At 35.1% G+C, this 15,448-nt stretch overlaps 2 protein-coding genes across 2 annotated transcripts; one reads left to right on the forward strand and one right to left on the reverse strand.

Moving 5' to 3' along the window:
• The first annotated feature begins 1,084 nt into the window (after positions 1–1,084).
• On the forward strand, positions 1,085–7,775 carry LOC142610717 (glutathione S-transferase zeta class-like). Its single transcript, XM_075782634.1, has 11 exons — positions 1,085–1,224; positions 1,340–1,454; positions 1,544–1,600; positions 1,728–1,813; positions 2,070–2,144; positions 3,750–3,803; positions 3,919–4,000; positions 5,174–5,235; positions 6,150–6,209; positions 6,832–6,959; positions 7,490–7,775. The coding sequence occupies exons 1-10, from the start codon at positions 1,222–1,224 to the stop codon at positions 6,940–6,942; spliced, it is 705 nt and encodes a 234-aa protein (XP_075638749.1). The 5' UTR covers positions 1,085–1,221; the 3' UTR covers positions 6,943–6,959; positions 7,490–7,775.
• Positions 7,776–13,047: 5,272 nt separating this feature from the next.
• LOC142609280 (serine/threonine-protein phosphatase 7 long form homolog) lies at positions 13,048–14,861 on the reverse strand. Its single transcript, XM_075780859.1, has 4 exons — positions 14,155–14,861; positions 13,956–14,043; positions 13,388–13,789; positions 13,048–13,299 (listed from the first exon to the last, which is right to left on the reverse strand). Exons 1-4 carry the CDS (start codon positions 14,859–14,861, stop codon positions 13,048–13,050), a joined length of 1,449 nt encoding a protein of 482 aa, XP_075636974.1.
• Between the last annotated feature and the right edge of the window lie 587 nt (positions 14,862–15,448).

The following is a 15,448-nucleotide window of genomic DNA, read 5'->3' on the forward strand; positions in this document are numbered from 1 at the left end:
AATTGGGTATTAATGAGTATGCATGTAAATATTGAGTTTTGCCTCCTTATTAAATTTAAGGCTAAACTATACTTTAGTCCCTTAAATTTACTTTATGAGCACAATTGATTTTTTAAGTTTTAAATGTGTGCTATTTGTCCCTCAAATTTAAACCCATTGATTTGTCAAAGAAAAGTATGTTAATTTCTTAGACAGAAAACTTATATAATATATATTAAAAGGAGGTATGTCTTTCATTATTTCAACGTGGGCTCCTGCTCAAAGTTTAGACCCGTTCAAATTTAAAACTAATTATTTTATGAGTTCGTATACTTTTTTCTTTGTCTTATATTTCTCTTTTGAATAGTCATATATTTTTTGAATTGTTTCAAAAACTTATTTTTTAATTATATATCTTTTTTGGCATTCTAGAAGTTTTAACATCTAAATTTGTGTAGTCACACACACACACACACACACACACATATATTATCTATAATTTGTAGGCTCTAAATCTTTTGATTTCTTTCAATAATTATAGACATGAATTATTCTTTTGAATCTAAATCATCTTTCTCTTATATTTCTTTATTGTTTAGTCATATATATTTTGTTTTGTTTCAATAATTTTTAAGCAGTGAATTATCTGATTCTTTAAAATTTTTCGGTCTTTTAAAAGTTTTAATATCTGAATTTTTGAGCTATTTTTTGCTGTATCTAAAACTATTTGAAAATTATTTTGTAAGCCATTGCTTGAACAAGCAATGATTTTTTCATCAAGTTGTAACACAAATTGAAGTCATATAAGAGCAAATTATACAACGGTGTAGTTTCTTAATCAATTTAAGATTTTATAAAAGTATTTTAGCATATCTCACAAATAGGTAGGTTCTCGTGTATAACAAGAATTAGCAACTAGTAATTAATATTAATATAGCGATAATAATAATATTACATTTATATAAAAAAATATAAATATATATTAAATTAAAATAATAAAATTGATTTCAAAAAAAAAAAAAATACTAAATGAAATGAAATAATCAAGTAATAAAACTTTGCGATTTGTGATGTTATGTTAGCATATTCCCCTTCTTTGTTCCTTATTTTTTGTCGGCTGGGCCCCGGTTTAATAATATCTATTAATCAGAATCAGATAACAACAAAATCGCTGGCGGCTTTTTCTCGTTAAGAATTAGAAGTCTTCTGTTTTACCAAAACCAAATCGGATCAAATTGAAATATGGTACTACTGCATCTATCTATTTATCTATCTATATGGTTTGTTTGCTAAAATATAGTATTAAAAGAGTAGTGTGTAATATTATTGAATTGAATTGAAATGATTTTTTATGGGTTAGGCAAGCGTAAGCGGTGATAATAAGAAAGAAAGTGAATTGAAGCTGAAGCTGAAACTGTATTCATACTGGAAGAGCAGTTGTTCCTGCCGCGTTCGTATTGCCCTCAACTTGAAAGGTACTTTCTTTCTTATTTCTCTTTATTTATTTATTTATTTATTCTTCAATCTATCTTAAATTTTTTTACATTTATTTTTGATTGATTAGGGCTGAAATATGAGTACAAAGCAGTTAACTTGTTGAAGGGAGAGCAGCTCAGCCCCGGTGAGAATAGAATTAGTATTAGATGACCTCTACTTTACTTTACTTTCTACTATTGTTTTTATTAATAATAATAATAATAATTATGTATGTATGTATGCATGCATGCATGTATGGTGTAACTAAAAAGAGTTTACAAACCTCAATCCTATTGGTTATGTCCCCGTACTTGTCGATGGGGACTTGGTGCTTTCCGACTCTTTTGCCATCATACTGGTTCGTATCTCTATCTATCTATTTCTTTTTCTCATTCTACTTAGAGAAATGATATGTTCACAACATTTTCACAATATTTTTACAATAAATTCTTAGTTACAGGTTGTTATTGTTGGGATAAAAAAGTAATCTTTATGTTAGATTCAAATTTGAAAATGTTGTAAAAATGTTATGGACGTAGCATCTCTCATTTAATTATTTATTATTATCAATTCTTCATGCAGTTTTTAACTAACTAACTAACTAATTTACACAGTATTTAGAAGAAAAGTACCCCCACCACCATCCATTGTTACCTCAGGATCTTCACAAAAAAGCCATCAATTTCCAGGTATCAACTGCATCTCATACTGCCTTAAACTTATTTACACTCATCTCATTTTTAACCATCTTTTTTCCATTTCTTTTTCGATTTTACACTTTTCTTAATCATGACTTATAATCTACAATTGATGCTCACACCATAAAAAGCATCAACAAAGTAGTATTGTGCAGTGTTTTGAGGCAGACTTTTTAGTCACATTCAACTCAATCTATGCCAACTGAGGTTGAAACCGTTCTTTTTTTTTTTTTGTTGATAAATAACGAAAGTTTATTAATCAAAATACCCTTGTACATCAATCTCTTAAATTACAATTATCAAGCATATCTAAAAAATTAGAACATGGAAAAGAATAAAAAACACAACTCCAACCCAGTTAAAATATTTCTTTAAGAAATATTTTAACTCAAGAATAGACCATTCCATTCCCTCAAAGCATCTTGTGCTCTGTTCTCTCCAAATACACCATAAGACACAATGTGGCACAGCTCTCCACAAATCCATCATTCGATGTTTACCAAAGAGGACCTTGCAAAGCTGAAAGTAGGTCAGCAACACTTTGTGGCATAACCAAACAGAGCCCATACCATAGTCAATGGGACAATGAAGAAGAAGATGATTCATTGATTCCCCACTCCTTTCACATATATAGCACCGATCCACAATTGTAACTCCCTTATTCCATAGAATATCAAGAGTTAGAATCTTCCTAAGGCGGCAGTCCTCGAGAAGAAAGCAACCTTGGGAGGGGTCTTTGAGTGCCACACAGGTTTCCAAGGAAAAAGAGTATCAGGAGTTGAGTAAAGGGAGAAATAGCAAGGAGCTGATGGCATATAATTGCACTTGGAACTACCTCTATCATTTTTTGCCACATTAATAACTTGAAAATTTTTTCTGCTTCAAATTCTATCTTGGTGAAACTTATGCAAATAACCACCTATAATTTACATTGAAGAATGTATATAAAGCCTACTTCACTTGCTAAGCAAACTGGGGTACACATTGAAAAGGATGGCTATGCCACTATGCCAGCTATGGCTATTTTGAAATAAACTAAATTATTTCTTGTGGATTGGTGCCTAGGATCAGGATCCTCTCCAATTTCTTTGAAAATGAGAGTTTCCATCTCATGTTTAAGATATAGTTTTCATGAATCTAAACATGTATATATATGGTGCAACGTCATTTAAAATTCTATTCCACCAAATAATGAATGATTACTAATTTTAAATGAGGTGGCATCATGTTCACCCTTAGATTTGTTAAATACTAGATCTTCACTTTGAATTTGACACTCTCTATTTCAAAAGCAAATGGGGAGTATTATTTTCCAAACAACCTTGCAAGCATGCCTACAAGTAATTTTGTCTCACATGGTGAATAGCGCTAGTATTGTTCTTTTTTACATGTTGGATAATATGTTTGAAAATCCCTCTTTGGCTTTACTTTCTTTTCCAGCCTTGAGGATATGGTATAATGTTTTGAGCTTCCTGATCTAATCAGGCATAATTCTTTGTTGTACCTTATCCATTTTTGCTAATATTCACACATTTTTTTGCAAGTATGTTTCAGATTTAGACACTAATGGGGTTGCTTTTATAACTGGATATGTAGGCTGCCAATATTATTTCCTCGAGCGTCCAGCCTCTTCAAAATCTAGCTACGCTGGTATATATCTGAGTGAGACTGTTGTGGTTATATACCCCTATGTTGTTATTTTCATGAAATTGTTAGAACTTATGTGATATAAATTTTGTTTTGCTGCTTTTCCTCCTATATACAGAAGTGCATTGAGGAAAAAATTAGTTCTGATCCTGATGTGAAACTTGCTTGGGCTCAACATTATACCAAAAAAGGCTTTGTAGGTAAGACTTGACTAAGCTGCACAGTACTACCCCCTTCCCTGGCAGGTGGGCCCCAAAGCAGGAAAAAAATAAAGATGTAAGATTTGAAAGAATAAGTAGATAGCAGATCAGTCCTGGATTGTGCTACACAGTATAACATTTAGACATTGTTAGATTAAATGATTAAACTCACAATTTCCTAATAACTTATGCTTTTGGGACAATTTGTAATTTATTGTGGTATTAAAGTAGGAGGAGCTGGGTTCAAACCATGTCTTCAACTTACCTCCCATTTATAAAATTCCCACATGTTGGGCCCTACTTAATAAGAGCAGTTTAGGCCCACGCGTGATGGGATAGTGTTAGATTAATATTAAATTTACCATTTTCTACTAGTTTAAACTTTTGGGACAATTGGTAATTTTTCAGACATAATACCTAGAATTAAAATTAAGAAGTTTTTGTGGCCCATGAAAGCAGAAAACACAAAAATATCTTTCTACCATCCCAGTCTCGCAAGTTTGAAGGCTGGTTTAATTTAAAAGCTGATGACAAGACCAATCCCTCCAATCCTGTTACACTTTCTTTTAAATTGAGAAAACGCATATAGAAATTTAGCAAGATGTAAGTGAAGTTATCTAATAAATAGTATTTGCAAACATACGTGCACTATAAAGTTACAAGCTGAGAAATTAGTCCTTCCATGAGCTATTTAGGAGATGCAGCTAACTAATGATATTGGATCCTGATTTTAATTATCTGTATCAGTTCCAAACTCCCTCCATGGTCTGTGGTTAATGAGATTAGCAAATAACTTTGGCACATTGTCAATAGACTTGATACTAATTTCTTTTGTAAGTTCAATAGAGCTTACTACAAATGGACACTCAACTGGAGTAAGGAAGACATGTTAAGTGGACAATTGACGCTTGATCTGGTGGAGGGATTATACATGTTTCTTTGTTTGGACAATCAGATTAGTGTTCATATCTCCCAAAAAAATCATCCAAATAGTTTGGGGGAAAACAAGGGCTTGTATAATTTTATTTTCATGGATTATCTTGATCTTTTTAACAACTGGGTTCCTCTCCCTGGAAATTCCAGTCACATGTGAACTTTTTGTGCCACTATGGGATGGTTTGTGCTCCTTAATGGCTTTAGGCTTATTTTGATTATTATTTGCATTTGTTTCAGCACTCGAGAGGCTTTTAAAAGACTATGCTGGAAGATTTGCTACTGGAGATGAAGTTTACCTGGTTTGGTTTCCTGCATCATCTGTGTCTGTGCAAACTTGTATATACAATATGCTGCACTGTGTGCAAACATTTGAAGAGTCAGGGTTTTGGAAGTTTCTACCAATTTTTTACAGCTGTTACAAATGCTTTTCCCTTTTTCTCTATCTACATTGAATGTACTAGGTGCCTAACCATAAACACATAATCATGCACCCTAAATTTGTTGAAACTAAATTTAAAATTGATCACTGCATAGAGAAAGACTAAAAGAATGGCCATCGCTATGAATTTTCATTTTACTACCAAAATGTTCCGATATTAGTAGGGGCCCCTTTGCTAAGGAAGTCGTCAACCATCCTGAAGTTGGTCTATCTTCTACAACCAAACAAAGATTTTCTTTTGCTAGCTTTTAAATCTATTACAACCTTAAGTATTGAGACCAACTGACAGCAGAACACAATATAAAATAGCAGAACCCCCTTCTCAATCTTTAAGATTGCAATCTGAAGATGGTTCTTCTCCCAAACCCAAACCATGGATTATGAGACATGAAGTCAGTATTTTGATGCAGGGAATGTGATCTGCTTCTGTTTAGGCTAGATTGAATTTGGGAATGCATTCTAATTACATGCTATGTCACATGGGACATATGAAATACAGCCCTGAAGCTTAGCTGGCCATGTGCCATGTCACTCCCTCGTGCCATGTCACCATACCATGTCAACATCTTCCATGTATTGCATTAGACTCGCATCTTCCATGTATTAAATTAGACTCTTGCATCAGTCTTATACTCTACACTTATTAGTTTCACAGTGCATGACATGCTAGAATTTCACTTCCTAAAATACTACATAACAGCAGCTTGCATGGATTTAGTTTATGAGTTAAGGTGTTTCTCTTAATGTAATGTAATGCATTGCAATTTTTTGCAGGCAGATTTGTTTCTAGCTCCTCAGATTCATGCAGCAATTAAAAGGTTCAATGTTGACATGGTAGTGCTCATTCTATAATTAATGTGCCAGTTACATTTGATTTGTAGAAAACATATATAATTTATATTAATGGGAAAAACGCTGCAGTCTTGAGTCTTGTAACAATTATTTTTCCTTCAGAAAAACCACTAACAAAAGATAAAGGTTAGGGGTTGATTTTCAATGTTCTCATTACATATATTAACTTTATCTTCAAACTGCTTTAATGCCAAATTGTTCTTTGATCTCGGCCATCAAGAGTTTGTGGAATTACAGTAGTTAAAAAAAATTTATGACCTTGTATAGTCTTCTTCTGTCAGTGAAAATCTTGCTTCTGGTCTGAGATGTATGAATTTCTGCATCCTCAAGCTAGAATTGTTGCTATGGATATTTTTGGATTTATTAGTTATGCATTGGTTGCCCCATTTGTTGTTTCTTCTACCTTGTTTAATGATTATACAGCTACAAACTCTCTCTCTCTCTCTCTCTCTCTCACACACACACACACACACACACATGCAGAGAAATATGCATGATAACACCTATATTTAGTAATCTTGAAATTTAGGGCCTACTTTAAAATTCATTTCTGTATCTGTATCTGCTGACAGGTTTCTCCTTTTTTTTTTTTTTTTTTTTGAAGACTCAATTCCCTCTCTTATCCAGATTGAATGAGGCATACAATGAGATACCGGCTTTCCAAGATGCTATGCCAGAAAAACAGCCAGATACTCCTCTGGCAAATGCTAGTTAAACCAATGGGTTGAAAAGGTACGTAGAAACATCGTAGAAATCAGAAATTATTAGACATTTCTTATTGATTAGGTGTGTCTAGAATGTTTGTTGTATATAATAGACACACACACACACACACACACATGTGGCCGACCCTAACTAATCTGTTTAGGATTTATATCAACCCTAAATTTGGGATTAATTTTGATGTTATTGTAGTATATATGAGTTAGGTTCAGCATTGGATGATGTGTCCTCCACGACCATCGAGCTTGCTAAATATCAAAATTAAGAACTATCTCATCTAAAAAGTGGTCAAAATTATGGTAAAAAATGTTTGATAAGCATATGGAGGACATGTAATCCAATGTTGGACTTGAGAAAACATCAATTAACCTAATTGAAAGTTTTGAAGTGATGTAATATCGCAAAAAGAGACCATTTGTAACTCGAACGACAACAATACCACACACATCCTAGAACAGAGGGCTATATATATATACATACACACACATGAATTTTATTGAAATTGTTTTAAGATTACGCTTACAATCTCAAAATTACAGCATAAAGTGCCACTGCTAGATGATCAAGCTTCGAGACACAGCTTTTCAAGGCATATTTGTATAAAGATAAAGGTGCTGTGATGAAGGTTGTCACCTCATGGAACGTAGTGGAATAATGTGAATAATAATAGATGGTGAGTTGATACATACAATAAATGGTTTGGTTACCTGTTTGAAGTTCCTTGAAGTTCAGTTTGCTTTTGTATCCACTAAAATTATAATTTTGTTTACCTGTGTTTTCTTCCTATTGTATACCAATAAAATATCATATTTCTAGCAGAAAAAATGTGTTAGGACTTCCTTAGGAACTCTTTTACAGTTCATTTAATAACCAAATAAAAATCTGCAGTAACAAGTTTAGATGTAGACCTTGTCCTTCGAAAGGATGAGACGTACCAGTTGGCTAGAAAGACCAGTAAATTAAGAAAGACTGTGGAGCTTTTATTTCAATTTTTTATAAATAATTTGTGAGAGGCTTATTTAACTATCCACAACTGGGAAGGAAATTATCAACTTGCATTTGAGAAACGATGGTTAGAGAGTAGTGAGCTGAAGTGCCTCATTCATTCAATTTGTATAATGCGAGTCTTTCCCTCCAGGAGATGGTTAAAAACTCTAAGCTTGCATAAGCTTTTTTTTTTTTTGGGGGGGGGGGGTGTGTTTCCGAAAAAGGTTCTATATTAAGATGAAAAAGAGAATTATGAAACAGAAACTTGAGTTTACAGAAAACTGGATACAAGTTACAACATTAAGAAGCGAGGTGGTAAAACCCTATGAAAGTACAGGATCATGTACATTGCTTGTGCATGACCAATGGCATAGCTTTCTAATGCCATGCAGGTGCCTACACATGGCGGGCTGGTGGTTGCACTTAGGCATAGTATGGCAAGCTGCCATGGCTGTTGCTTCAATGTTGACAACTTTGAGGGCAGATAGTGCCTATAAACAATTACACATGCATCAGAAATTGTTGAAATAGTAAGCAATTTCAGCGTGCTTGAAAACAGTGATACATAATAAGCGAACCAACATAGCAGGTTAATTGGCTTTTTGCATATTTTTTGGTCATTCAAGCTAACTCTATTATGAATGTGAGAGGAGAGAGCATCGTTCTTTGTACTTGGAGAATACTTAAGAATTATTCATTTGTATGATATATATACACACCAGTATGCCAAGAACTGAAATGGCGCATACTTCCCATATACACGTTCAATATCTCTCTGTATCGTTTGAACGGTGGAATTTCTCGCATGGACCTGCTTAAGAAAACGTCAATCATATTCATATGTTTAGTTTTCAACGGTAGGGGTGGAATTTCTCCATGCATTAAGAAAACATCAATCATATTCATATATGTTTAGTTTTTCAACGGTAGTAATGACAAAAGCATGAGGAAGAACCAAAATGGTACCTTTCTTAGATGCCGAATCGTTTCAGAATCTGTTGGAATGACATGGTAATCCCATGCACATAAGCACATTGGCACATGTAAAAGTACCAAATCCATCAATTTCGTTCAACTGTTTAGCCAACTTATCGTAGTTGCTGGATTTGGCAAAGCTTGCTCCTTTACTGGCCTCCTCAAGTTGTGTTAGTTGAATCCTGCCTTCAACAGTATCCCGGGCAAGTTTCAAAATGCGACTTGCTCTATACCCAAGATTGCATCTTGAAGCCAGAAAGCCTTCATCAAGGTTTGCTAATTCTGTTGGGCTAGGAAAATTTCCAATGGTATCATAGTCAGAAGCAATGTTGTGTGGTTCATCCGCAGCCTGACAAGTTTTGCAGTTTAGACATGAATAATCATCATCATCATCATCATCGTGTACAATATCAGCTGGAACACAGTCTGCTTTGATAGACCCAGAATTTGTAAAATTCGTTGAGACCTTGGACTCTTGTGGTATGGGTGTGTTAGGAATGAAGCGGTCCTTATCGGGTTTTGGGGTATTAAAGTTGGTACTTGCAGCAGCAGCTGCAGAATCTGCCACAAATAACAGACTGGATGATTGAGGCTGCAGTTCCAACTAAGCTCACAAAGTGCTCTAGCCATGCTTAAAGTCCTGGACCACCTATTGAAGTCTTATTAGTGTTAGAGCACTTGCAGCAGTGGAGCTAAATAGCTATATAGCTATTTTAGCTCCACCAAAACACCAAAAAGAAGCATGCAGCAGTGGAGCTAAATCTATATTTTTTTAATTTCATTCTTCTGATCATCTATAGATAGATGTGCACTGTTCATGAGAGCTAAAAAAAAATTAATTTTTTATTTTGTGTTCACATTACCTTTTTATTGTGGTGTTTTTATTGTAGTGAGATGTATTATTTTATTGTGGTAGATATATTATTTTATTGTGATGTTTATATTATTTTATTGTGATGTTTATATTATTTTATTGTGTTGAAAGCTAAAATAGATCCACTGCTGCAGCATGTGTGTAGGTAAAATAGATAAAGTAACTTTTGATGGAGCTAAATTGCTAAATTTTTAACTCCACTGCTGTGGATGCTCTTAGCTTAGCTAATCTTGTGGTCTAGTTACTAAAAGGAAAAAGACTAGCGATTTTGAAGTTTTTACCCTTTTTGTCAAAAAGAGTCATATTTATGGTCCAAGTTATATCAGAGGAGTGTATAGTTTGGTTTCTAAAATTGGGAATAGTAGTAGTAGTAGTAGTAAAAAGAGAGAGAGAGAGACTGACTGGCAGTTGCGGAGGAGCATGCACTTGACCATGTCTTCAAACAAGGTAGGAGACCTAAACACCCTGCCCACAAAGCTGCTCTCCTTCTTCTTCTTCTTCTTCTTCTCATTGTTGTACATATTTCGGAACTCTCTCACAGCTCTCTCCTCATCTTCAGACAAACGCAGCATTCGTGACACCTGAGCCAGCACTGATTCTCGATGTTGTCGGGAGAAACTGGGAGAGTTATGGTAGTAAACGCGGACATGGAGTGAGTGAGGAGCCCACTGGTGTTGAGAAATACGGACCATCACTGATTCTGAATCTGAATCTCCAAGACGGAGTGGACGGAGAAGTGTCTTGGAAACGGGGTCCCACTGATTAGGTGGCATCATGAATAGTCCATGGCTACACACTGCTTTTTCGGCAAAATTTGGTAAATAGTACAAATTCTGGAAACATTTCAGTGAATAGCATGCGCGTCAAAGTAATAAGTTAGTTGGATTGATTTTGGAACTCGAGTTTGCTAAACTCGAGTTCCACATCAAAATCGATTTTGCTATACTTGAGGTCCGACCAACAGTTTTCTGACGTGGAATTAAAATAAAAAAAACCCACGTGAAACTCAAGTTTACTAAACTCAAGTTCCAGTTGGTTAAATTTTCTACCCGTAAATTTTTTACCCTTTTAGAAATCGAGTCTAGCAAACTCGAGTTCTTGGAAAGTTTTTAAAATTGGAACTTGAGTTTAGTAAACTCGAGTTTCAATTAAATTTCTCCAACCTCCCTAACTGTCTCTGCTTTCCATAACTCTCAAAATATAAGAAAATACCCAGCTCTCTCCCACACCATTTTTTTGTACTTTCAAACACAACTTTCATTCTCTCCCAAACTCCCTCTTTTATTTATTTATTTTTTATATCAAAGCAAACTTTCATTGATCTCTACAAAATTAAAAGCTTCATTCTTCTTCAACCACTAAGTAAATATCTAAACCTTTTTCAAAAAAATTTTGGTTAGACCTGGTGATTTAAGTTTTCATTTGGTAGATATATATTTTTCGCATACCACTTTTGTAGTGTTTATGAGTAATTAGTTCTTTGTAATGTGTTTTTTTTTTAATGTATTTGTAATGGGTTGTTCTTTGCAATGTGTAATGAGTTTTTTTGTGAAATTGGCTGTTATTTGTAATGTGTTTAACATGTTATTATTTGCAATGTGTTGTTATTTGTAATGGGTTTATTATTTGTAGGGTGTAACAGTTTTTCAATTTTTAAAGGTTAGTGACCATATAAAAAATTGCTTGAGAATAAAAATTCAAATATTTCTATTTTCTTGGAGAGAGTATTTTATATATGCTTGGTTAATCATACAAAATTTTCTTGGAAATTTCAAAAATATTATCTCCAATGTTATATTTGGCGGACCACACAATGTTATTTTTATTTGGCGGACCATACAATGTTATATTTTCTATTTGCTTGGAGATAATAAAATTTCAATTGTTTATAATTGTTTAAAATTTCAATGTTATCTTTATATTTGCTTGGAGATAATATTTTATAGTTCATATCGGATAAAAGTGTCATACTTGTCACTAACTTTTGGTAAACTCATCTGACTTTGAATAGGTTTGTAATGGGTTCAAATGATTTATATCTATATTATGGTGGGGAACCCTACAGTGATGTGATTCATGGAGTGACGTTTGAAGGACCTGGTAAAAGGTTAGAGATTATTCAGCTAAAAAAACGGCGGGAGATCAATTTGAAGAAGTTGAAAAAGAAAATTATGAAAGAGTTGGATTTGGACCGTCGGTTTCATGACATAAAAATTATATATCGTTCTCCTCATGTAGTTTTCAGTGATCGCATTGTCTTCACACCTATTGAAATAAAAGGAGACAAGCATGTTAAGATTATGTTTGACAGGATAAACTCTACGCCTTAGTTAAAAGCTGCTGAGTTATATATAAGTGTGGAGCGTTATACAGAAGTTGGCGGTGAATATGTGCAACAAAAAATTTTGGAGGGTGGTGGAAGGGAAGAATTACAATCATTATATGCGGATGGTCCTCCAACTCTTACCCCATGCACCACAGTTGGGGATACACTACCATGTCATGAGACACCAACTTCAATGGAGGTTTGTAGATCTAGTTATCAGCAAGAATGTATATAGATGAAGGTGATGTTGATCATGATAGAGATGAGTATGAAGAGATGATTGGAAGAGACGATTTCCACGAGTACGTTGATCACTATGAAAATGTTGATAACGTTCATAATGATGTTGTGGATGATCATGATGATGATGCTATGGAGTTTCATGATGATATAGGCGATCTTATAGGTGTGCAAAATGTTACAAATATAGTCCCTAACTACGAAGTTCATATCCCATCATTTCATGCAAACACTTGGGATAATATAGTTGATTCTTCAAATGTTGAGATACCATTTTCATCAAATTGGGAATGAGGAATGAATTTTAGCAAATGGTTGATTTTTCCTAATAAAGAGGCGGTGAAGCAGGCATTAATAGTGTACTCTATGGACAACAACAGGAGTTATACAACTGAGTGGTCCAACCAGCAGAGATTGTGTGTGGAGGTAAGAGGTAATTGTGTATGACTCGAGCTGGTAGACATTAGCTCAACTTGGGGTGTTTGAAGGCTAAGGGTGGGTATAATTGACTGGGGGGGAGCTATAGGACGAGGCTATGGGCAAGTTATGGTCAATGGTTATGGTGTGTGGGGAGGACTTGAATCCAACATGGGTAAACCACAAGGGAGATTCGGTGTCAATGGGAGGGATGGGTGGCATGGAGGGCTCGGTTGTGTCATGAGGGGTGGACAAGGGTGGATCAGCTGAGCTCACGTTCACGATGTGTATGCATTGGAGGGCTCAGTGGCAAGATAAGGAATAGGGGCACGTTCACGATGTGTATGCATTGGAGCAGCTGAGCTCATACTAGGCCCTAAATCAGGTGTTTTAGTGTGGTTTGTTGCTTCATCACTAGGTGGCATGTCTATGCGATCAACTTCATCCACATCCTCAAGGGCTTTCTTGATGAACTTGTATTCTTCAAAGTCTTCATTAAACCAGTTAAGGACAGCTAGATGGTTGGCAATCTGTCATTAAATCACAGGCATTATTACATAGGACACAGACATGACATCAAACAGAACTTGCAAAACAAGATAAATTTGTATACATTACCAAAATTTCCATTTTAGTGCTATCGCGGTCGATATACAGTCGAGTGATCCTACGATACCACACCATGTATGGATAATGACGTGACATCACCTCCTCTATCCTCTCTGCATGACAGACGTACTCGGAACAATCATTCTCTTTTTGAATATGGACTGCATGTTCCACCCTCCAATTTTTTTCTACCTTGCCCCTTGCATCTATTTTATGCAATTTGCGATCAGTATCAACATCTTTGGGTTGAACCTGCTTTAGCCCAAATTGTCGGAGGACACGATTAGTTAGGTGGAACTCTACTAGCCAAAAACATATAAGTGGAACTTTTGATCTCCACATGTTACTTCCCTCGATGTGAAAATTAGGAGGAAGGCGGCTTAATTCATCCACATATGGCTCCCACTTAACCTATAGTAGCCCCCAACAAAAGCAACCACGTTAAGCAATTTTATCATAATTTGCATAACTAGTACAATAGTGGGTAATGAAATACTTTTTTATGATTTTGATTATAATGGGTGTAATTTCAAAGACATAAATTGATATAAGCGTTATATAAAAACAAATATTATACTTGGTCAGGCCGTGTCGTGGCAAGTTGATTGCGATATGCGGAAAGCACGTGTGTGGGAGTGTTCTTTTTACACTTGGCCCCTGCCCACCTACAAGCACATAACATAGCATGGTCATTAGTAGTGTACATAAAACTCGAACGATAAAATGATTGTGGCATAATACCTCTAATGATAGCACAATAATTATGCAATATATACTTCATGGCAAGAGGAATTGGTGGTGGTGGTGGACCATAAACACCCTCTGGTGGGGGCACCTTCTGTGGGGACATGTGTGGGAATCTGACATATATCCACAATTGGACCAAAATGAATGCTCCACCAATTTTCTTTGCCATCTTTTTGCTTGCCTTGCACAATTGTCTGTACAACCACGATAGGGCTGCACTACCCCAACTATACTTAGGTGGATTATGAAGGTTTTCCATGAACTCCAACCACATGAGGTGGACCCTATCTTCGGACTTGTCAGCAAATACCATATCTCCTAGTAGGGCTAGTACATAACAACGAGCATACTGATGAACTTGCAACTCATTGGCATCCGGAGGCAATGGTTGTGCAATTCGGTCAACGAGCGATTTTATTTGAATATTTTGACCATCTAGCACAGTTTTATTTTCATCTAGAATTTGAATTCCAAGCATTTCATTACACACATCTTTCCAAGTTCTTTTAGTGAACCCAACCATTGCCTCACCCTCGATGGGCATCCCCATTATAACTTCCATATCTTGCAGTGTGATCATTATCTCTCCATGTGGAAGGTGGAAAGAATGGGTCTTAGTGCGCCATCGCTCTACAAATGCAGTGATCAATGCATGATCAAGCTTTATGGATGGAACCATGTGCAGACGCTCTAAACCAAGCAACCTCATTATGGAAATCACACGCTCATCTACCATAGGATCTCAACGTGTCAACTCTTCATGGCGACATCGACAATTTAGTGTGCCAGGAGGATCCTACAAATATTATAACAACAGATAAATATATAATACTTTGATCAAGTACGTAATATGCCATTAAAGAACAACTCAACATCCAAATGCAATAGTATAATCTATAAGTTTATTTTCGAATCAATTTTAGGTTTCTTCTATCACTTCACAAAAAGTTAATAAATCACCATATACTATTATGCGAAATTTTTTACCTGGCCTCCAGGGTTCCAAAGTAACTCAAATCGATGATTCTTTTGTTCCGTCAAAACGCTACGATCAATGGGCCCAGGATCTATCGTCATGCTGCAAAAAGTTTTTATGTCATATCAATTAGAAATAAAAGAGAGGAAAAAGAAAAGACACAAGATCTATGCATAAATGTGCCAAGTATGAGAGGACAAAGAAAAGACACTGGATTTTAAACCATACATTATAAAAAATCGACTAAAATCCTTTAAATTTACAACATTCAATAATCAAAGTAATAAATAAAAAAGGAAGCAAGGTAAAAAACAAAAAGATCAAAACTTTCTTTCCAGGACTTGTGT

The sequence above is a fragment of the Castanea sativa genome, chromosome 9, assembly GCF_040712315.1.
Source record: "Castanea sativa cultivar Marrone di Chiusa Pesio chromosome 9, ASM4071231v1".
NCBI classification, from domain to species: Eukaryota; Viridiplantae; Streptophyta; class Magnoliopsida; order Fagales; family Fagaceae; genus Castanea; species Castanea sativa.

Bases quoted from the DNA above. Each gene is read 5' to 3' on its own strand.
- LOC142610717 (XM_075782634.1), top strand. The intron at 3,804-3,918 runs GTATATATCTGA...TCCTATATACAG, and splicing joins TTCAAAATCTAGCTACGCTG to AAGTGCATTGAGGAAAAAAT. The intron at 6,210-6,831 runs GTAGTGCTCATT...TTTTTTTTGAAG, and splicing joins AAAGGTTCAATGTTGACATG to ACTCAATTCCCTCTCTTATC.
- LOC142609280 (XM_075780859.1), bottom strand. From the start codon at position 14,861: ATGGTAGATGAGCGTGTGATTTCCATAATGAGGTTGCTTGGTTTAGAG. The intron at 14,044-14,154 runs GTATATATTGCA...ATGTGCTTGTAG, and splicing joins CCAATTCCTCTTGCCATGAA to GTGGGCAGGGGCCAAGTGTA. The intron at 13,790-13,955 runs GTATAATATTTG...GGGCTACTATAG, and splicing joins CCACGACACGGCCTGACCAA to GTTAAGTGGGAGCCATATGT.